Source organism: Seriola lalandi, unplaced genomic scaffold, assembly GCF_002814215.2.
Source record: "Seriola lalandi dorsalis isolate HSWRI2012SDOR001 ecotype SW California unplaced genomic scaffold, Sedor1 jcf7180002052086, whole genome shotgun sequence".
In the NCBI taxonomy this organism is placed as follows: Eukaryota; Metazoa; Chordata; class Actinopteri; order Carangiformes; family Carangidae; genus Seriola; species Seriola lalandi.
Window position 1 is genome coordinate 462,425 of NW_019522639.1, and position 7,695 is coordinate 470,119.

The 7,695-nt window shown below is 37.9% G+C and overlaps 1 protein-coding gene and 1 long non-coding RNA gene across 2 annotated transcripts in view; one reads left to right on the forward strand and one right to left on the reverse strand.

Annotated features, from left to right (window-relative positions):
- Positions 1–3,164: 3,164 nt before the first annotated feature.
- Positions 3,165–7,199, reverse strand: LOC147819586 (uncharacterized). The gene is made up of 2 exons (XR_015436784.1): positions 7,068–7,199; positions 3,165–3,774 (listed from the first exon to the last, which is right to left on the reverse strand). It is a non-coding gene; the product is annotated as an uncharacterized LOC147819586 (long non-coding RNA).
- Positions 3,614–7,695, forward strand: part of LOC111649891 (nuclear factor 1 B-type) — a 65,952-nt gene continuing 61,870 nt past the window's right edge. Inside the window, exon 1 of the mRNA XM_087172134.1 lies at positions 3,614–3,705. Coding sequence (XP_087028260.1) covers positions 3,631–3,705 — 75 coding nt within the window. The 5' untranslated portion in view covers positions 3,614–3,630. The remainder of the gene's footprint in view (positions 3,706–7,695) is intronic.

Below are 7,695 nucleotides of genomic sequence, written 5' to 3' on the forward strand. Positions count from 1 at the left end.
TCACTGTAAAATATTATGTAATGACAGCAGTTGTTTTCTTCCATTGACAAGATTATATTAAAATTAAGCAAAACATTTTCAGCCAGTTTTCTGTTAATGCCTGACTCAGAAACATCAAAGTCACACTGCATGAATGCTTCACTTGCTGTTTGTTTCTCTCACTACAATTACTGTGTGTCACAATAAGAGCCCAAGGCTGCTTCAGTTGTCTCATACCAAATGGCCATTGTCCTAAAAAGTTCTTAAGTCTCAGTGAGGCGTATGTAATGTGTGCATGATCCGTGAACGCGGTCTATGTGTGTTGTCAAAAATGGTTACATGTTTTTAAACATCAACCTGTTTTAATATCAGTCTCTGCTGACTCTAAAAGTCCCAGCCAGTGCTTTCTTTATCCTGGAGAAGAGAAAATATTCTGTGTATAGATTTAATATCTGCATTAGTGTTTGTAATAACACATTTCAAACCCCAGTATGTTGAAATGTGCCTGGGGTGAAATTTAATTTGTCAGTTTGAGCTTTGGGATGATAAAATTTAAGGAGTCCAGTCTAGATAATAGCAGCCTGCAGCAGCCTGGGTTGAATGTGCTCTTAATCTCTGGCAATTGGTTGGTCAACTGAACTAATTAAATAAGTGACCACCTGCTAGTTTTACGGTCTATGACATCTGGCTGAACAAAAGAAATAATTAGCCACATGCTTGATAAACATAAACTATGCTTGGAAGAGTTATCTCTCAAGTACAGGGCTGTTTACCTGTCTAGGATTGGAGTTAGTGGCTTGGCGTGTTCTGCTGCCATTTTGCCAAGCCTAGACAAGGATTAAGTCTACGCTATATAACATACAGTTTATTATCGCCTCACTAATTAAGGGTAGCATGATCATTTTTAGATTTCAATCCATATGGGCCATTTTTCCTATATGATTGGATGATTAAGATCATCCCCAGGATTAAAATATTTTGCTTTGATGCCTTTTTTTTGTGAGGTAGGGCTCGTGTAAAGATCCTACATACTCGACTGGCAATAAGTTGTAGTGGTTGCTGTCCAATTTTCTGTATACATAAAAGGCACATGAGACAATCTGAACTTCTTTTTAGATCTTTAAGATTAAAATGTCTTACTGAATCTCTGATTACAATTTGATTCAATTAATATTTTTACATTATATAATGTATCATAAAAGTGAGATTAGATTTGTCAGAATTCAATAAGTCATGTGAGTAGGTTGCCAGTAGCAGGTGTTTGCTACTTGTCTCCATTTTCAGCTCCAGAGCTGAACTTTCTGAACACGGAGGTATTGATTGGCCTATTGATTTTCAAATAAGCTCTCATAGTAGAAAGTAGAAATCCAATTAAAAGTTGAACTTGAAACAGTTAATCCAATCAAGACGATGAAATGTATCGATTTTACCCTCAAAATCAATAAGGTGCATGCGGCTCTTGTGCATGAGCTTGGCCCTGAACATTTTCCTTTTTCCAAAATCGTGGATCACATGTTTGGCATCAGCTGAATACTATCAGAATTTTTTTTTTCCTTTAATTTGCTAAACTTTTTTTTTTTTTTTAATTCAAGTGATAAAATTCTTCAAACTGTGTAGATCTTTATGTGTTGTTGAGATAGGCTTTGATTTCTCATTGTAAGGGGTCTCACATACCCCACAGCTGTATGTGTAAAATTTATAATAATTGCAATCCATTGTATTTAACCATGTTTTACTGAACTAATGCAGCACTTTACTGTTTACTCTGTTGTAATAAAAAACAATGTTAAGTATGTTTTTCAGAGTTGTTAAAGAGGACCCAGGATTCGCGTTAATATGGATAAAGCACATTTTTTAAAAAAGACACTTGAGCAAATTAAACTTTTTTCAAATCTTGTATAACGTATTAGTTAAGGAATAACATGTGAAAACACATGACCACTACAGGGTAAACTGTTCCTAAAGTCTCACAAGATGCTGAAAATAATATACAGACTTCCGCCAAAGACACAACTCCTGTAGTATTTTTGCTTTATCTTTATCTGCCCTCCCTATGGTTTTTAGATTCCCTCTGATAATGTAAACCACAGTGCTCACTGAGACCTTACACTTGTTGTCTTTCATCCTCTAGAGTAAGATAAGATCCGTTTACCTGTTCTCTGTCGTGACCAGCTGATATTTGCCTTCCATGATGAGTGTGGAGTGTTTTATTGTTCTCTGTGTCTAAGAACCAATTTAATTAGCCAGCTCCTGATTAGGCTCCTAATTAGTGCTTTATTAAAGTCAGGTGTGCTGAAAAGGTCAATGCTGAACAGATACTTATGGAAAGCAGCTATACAGTGCAATCAGATGTAGGGCAAACATACAGCATGTTGTTTACACGATAGGTGCTCAGTTAGTCCTGCTTCATTTCCATCCAACTTTTAAAATTAATTTTCTATTGCATTGTGTGAGATTTAACCCAAAGTGCTAAAATATTGTGACTTCTGGCTTGTGCCATAAACTACAGTATGATCAAGTGAAGTCATTGTCTTCCTTTCCACTGGTTTTTTTCATTCATCGAGCTATTTGTTGTAAGTAATGCTAAGTAACTGTTGCTAAGTCCACCCACCGTCCCTGTGGGGAAATCCAGCTGCCACCGAGCGGCCTCAGCGAGGAGGATTGGAATGTGGCAGGAGAGAAAAGGTCTTTTCAGCTGGCATTCAGATAACATTTACATGGACACGCCAAACGTCTTCATTCATGGATCAAAATACAGTCGCTTCCCAGTGGAGCCCTGACACTGAGGGCGACTTTAATGCAACAGTTCTCTTGATGACTACTTGATCTTCACCACTGGTTGAATGGTAATAGAGTGAGTCCCCCTTTGAATTACAACAATAATTTTCTGTGACATTAGATAATCCTTTAACACAATCCGCACACCACTGCATTTTTTATATGCAGAAGTCAAGAGGCTCTCAGTGACCTTTAGTTCAGTGCCGTGCAGTGATACCAAGCTGCCCTGGCTCTTTAGTGGATAATTCCCAGCACTGGCAGGTTTTATTACTCACTCAAAAACAGGGTTGAAACAGAGAGATGGGTACAGGCCAAACGTCACCACTGACCCAAAATCATCTTGTCTCTGACTCTTATAGAAGAATGATGCTCCTGTTCTCAGGCACTTCAAAATTAAAAGAGATGAGTGCATTTGTGTTCATTTAATCACATTACTTATCTCGGCAGAAAAACCTGATTCTTTTACAGTCCATCAAATCCCTTTAATGAACAAAACCTAGATCTAAATTACGATAATTATTGCATTCTTGACACAAAAAGTATTTCCATGTTGTAATGAATCTCCAAGTCATCTGTAACTTCCAGCACTTTGTAGAACAAGTGTAAGAGAGGGAGAGGGGAGGGGGGAGAGAGCAGGGGGAGGAGGTTAATGTAGGAGGGGGATGGTGAGGGTTGCAGGGTCATGGCTCTTGTAATTACCACAGTCAGGTTCAAGTCCCTGGTCAAGCTGTTGCTGATTTTTTTTTTCTTCCCATAATGCAGTGTTGTCAAGGACTGGCCTTCATGTGGCACAGCATGCCTCCACTGATGCCCCTTTGATTAGGTGTCTTATCTTCCACCGGGCTGCATCCGATGAGAGCCGGGAGCACAGTGATGGCGGGGAAACTGACAGAGAGGTCCATTAAATGGCAGCTTTGTTATGACATGTCAGCCAGGACGTGGTGGATGGTAAGTGGAACTCTTTCGTCATGTCTTCCTTCTCTTCATTTGTTGTGAACGTCACCATCAGGCAAAAATCTGTTTAAAAAAGGGCTGATATTATTTTTGTAATAACCTAATAATATAAATCTACAAAATCTAAAATTTTGTGGTGCCACAGTTGCAGACTTTTGACAATATTTGGGAAAATATGTCTGGAAAATCCATGGCCCGTCTGGAACTGTGACCCTGTCTGAATCAGCTAAATATCATATTCTTCTGATAGCCCCTCTCAAAATTGAATTTACTTGAGGCACCATCAGTTTTATTACTTTTGGGACTTTGGTTTGTGTCTATATCTGTCCGTGCCCAGGTCATGTCTGACCACAACTGCTTTGGTGAGGGATAATGTGGACAAGGTTTCATAATGAATGATTTTGGCTAGCACTAATTAGCTAGCTATTATGTGCTAAGAGCTATTTGTTTTAGGTTTTAGTTATTAGAAATATTTTTAAGAGTGTCCATTGCACATTCATTTCTAAGGGAATGTGATTCTTAAGGCCAGCGGTTGTAACTTTGATCATTGAACCCAGTTAACCGAGGATTTTGAAGGTGAGGAGTAATCAAAATGGACTTCAAATATAATATACATATATATATTTTTTTTTAACAGAGATGAATAACTAAAGGAAGTATTCAGTATGGCTTAAGTATAAGAGCGTTCCTCAAGTGCACCTCTCTGTGCACCCTCTGCAGTGTTGATTTGATAGTGTGGAACAAAGACCCCTTGTCCAGCCCGCGCCTTTCCCATGCTGAAGAGGCAACACAGGCTGACATTTCTCTCTGAATATTTATTTACTTGTCAGACTACAGGCGCACTTTTATTGTGCTCCATCTCCAGGGTTTAGAGCTGAGGTTTGTCTGTCTGTCTCCATGCATATGAGCCGAAATAAATGACTCTTTCTCCTCAGGTCAGGCTGTTTCCTCTGATACCTGCTGCTTGATTTAGTCCTGGTTTCAGTCATGTTTGATGTCAGTGTGTGTACATGGTGGCAATGCCTGAATGCTATAATGATATTAATTAGTTTACATATATTAAATGTGGTGTCTTCAAGGCATTTAACGGATGCTGTTTTAAAGGAAGACACAGAGCAAAACAGAATCAGCCTCAACTCTGATTATCTGCCAGTTCATATAAAGACAGACCCTTAGTGCTTTCAAGAATTCAGGAGGGGATTTTAAGAGCAATTTCAGCGAGCAGGGGACAGAACATGATGTGAAGTACATCATGGCCAGAAACAGTGGTTAATTAAAAGTTCATCTTAAAGGTTAGATTAGAGGGATTTATGCAGGGACTAGCTGATCTGCTGTCTTCTTATGAAAAGTTACTCACAGCCATTATGAAAAGCTTATAGGAAATGGTGCAACAGTAGGAAATGGCATCACACAGACTAAACCACCTACAGCATAATTATCAACGTAACCTTAAAGGAGAAGGGAATCTAGCTCACATACTATTTCGACATGAGGAGAACATTCAGGTTAAACCAGCAGCAGCAGCCTTGCAGTTGTACTGTCATCAAAAAAAAAAAAAAATTGAGAATTAAAATTAGCTTGTATTCTCTGACCAGTCTTTGCTTTGATTTGTGAAGTTAAATGTCAAACATACTGATACAATAAATGGTACTAGATTATAGATTTCTAACCAAATGACACAGGTGTTCCCTGCAGTAGCAGTTCTAGTCTATTGCCACCTAATGGTATAAAAAAATAGAGTTATTGTACCTGCTGGCTCACTGTCCCACTGCCATGTCTTACTGGGGACACTTGAAGAACAGAGTAACAGCTGATCCCTTCCTACAATGACATTTTTCTTCTCAGCCTGATGTCATTATGTTGTTTTATCCAACAGTGTTAATATTTTCATTTTGCAGGGAAATTTCTAACATGTTGGCTAATAAGATAGCACTTTTTATTTTAAAGAGCGATTTGTCCTTATTCTGCCAGTTATTACAACGTTAAGAATCCTGGACCTTCATAGGATGAACCGGTCTTTTCATTCATCCTGATGCTGATTGCAACAGTACTGTAGTTGTGCAAGTGTTCAGCAAGTAAAGAAAAAGAGAAAGTGAACTTTGTGACTCTCCTGTAAGCATGTGTATAACTTGTGTTGTAAACTGCCTATATGCCACAAAAACATCTCCACCTTTTAAAGGTAGAACTTCAACATGTACAGGACCTCAGGTTTAATTCTCCATGGGTCCCAAACCATCAACTAGCAGTTGTGTTTGTAGCCACATGGGGGCGGCAGATCCACATTCAGAGGGATGAAGCTGTGAGGGCTCATGCCATGTGCATCATTGGACTGGTATGATATAATGTTGGATAAATAGAAGCAGATGAATTATGGAGTCATTGTTTTGTGATACTGATCTAGCCTTACATGGTATCTCACCCATTAACAACAGTTATGAAGTAAAATGATGTAAGTCTAAAAGTAAAACTTTCTTGAAAAAACAAAAGGTAGATAATAGAAACTGAGTGTGGAACAAAATATTCCAAAAATGTATTGAATGTACTTTAAATTCCGATTTAGTGGGGGTTTAAATAAGTGTTTTTAAAGGTTTAATAGTCAGAAGAACAAGATCTATTTAGCCTACACACAACGAATAGCTTTGCCTCAAGGCTGTCACTCAAAGACTTGGCACACCAATGGTATCAGACTGTCCTTGAAACCATCATTGAGTAGCACTTTATAATCGTTTGGACATGACATGACAACATGACAATTATGACATTTTTAGATATTGGGAATAGTGTGTTCATGTCATGATCACAACGATGAAAGAGCAGCAAAAACTGTTGTCAGACTACCCATTCAATTCATACAATAATTTTCTATTGTTGCTATGATGGCATACAGTAATGGACACCCAGTGAATGATTATTCAGTGCAAGGATACCCAATTTAAATATCCTATCAGTCAACTGCTCTAGCAATATTGAACCATTACTATATAGCTTACTACAGTACTGCCACAATGACTGTTACTATTATAACACTGCTCACTATTGCTGCTAATACTGTTATTGCTACTACTTTTACTTATATTATGTAATTAGCACTATAAAACTGATTTTAATATTTGACAGATTGAGGAAATGACAGTTACATGATACTCTGAGAACCTAAAAGTAAATGAAATTAGCAGCATAATATAGGGATAATGTAGCGATCAGGTGTACATAGAATAGAATATATGTGTGGAGAATATCAGATACTGGTAGCAGCTTATTACTGCCACTTCTCCGCTTTGTACTGCCACTGCTAGTAATAATAATAATAATAATAATAATAATAATAATAATAATAATAATCTGATTTCCCTTACTGTATATTATAGAGCCATAATTACTGCAGAGTAGTGATTTCCACCATCAGTCAGTGGCTGCATCGCTATTCAGCATTGACTGTCCAGCTCTGTCAAACCCCAAACAGCACGTAAGAGGAGCGGAAATGAGGGGCCCAGGGTACAGACTCCCGGGGCCACTGCTGCTGGCCAATGAGAGGCAAGAATGCAAACACTATTACAAAATGTAGCTGTGTCAAGCTACAGAGAAACAGCTAGATGATACCCATGATAAGTGGTTGGGAAAATTCAAAATAAGAGTTAATGTGTTGAGGTTAAAATTAGTATTTTTGGTATCAGTAGACGTTATTCAAGTTATAACAGCTGTAAACCCTTAATGACGTAGTTGATAGTAGCCACACTAAGATATGACGTTACAAAACAAAAACTTTAAGCTAGCTAAACGCTGAACAATGGAAACCATGTAGGCTAGCTATCTCCATATTTGGTGGTTTTTAGGCTTGAAGTTGAACCAAAGGATTAACTGCTTTTTTGTGGGTTTAGACAATTCTCACGTTTTTTAAAAACGGTCTAAAACCACATTCAGTTAGGCAATCAAATAAAAATGCTAAAGGCTAAAGGTTCTTTTTCATGAAATGCTTATATTTTT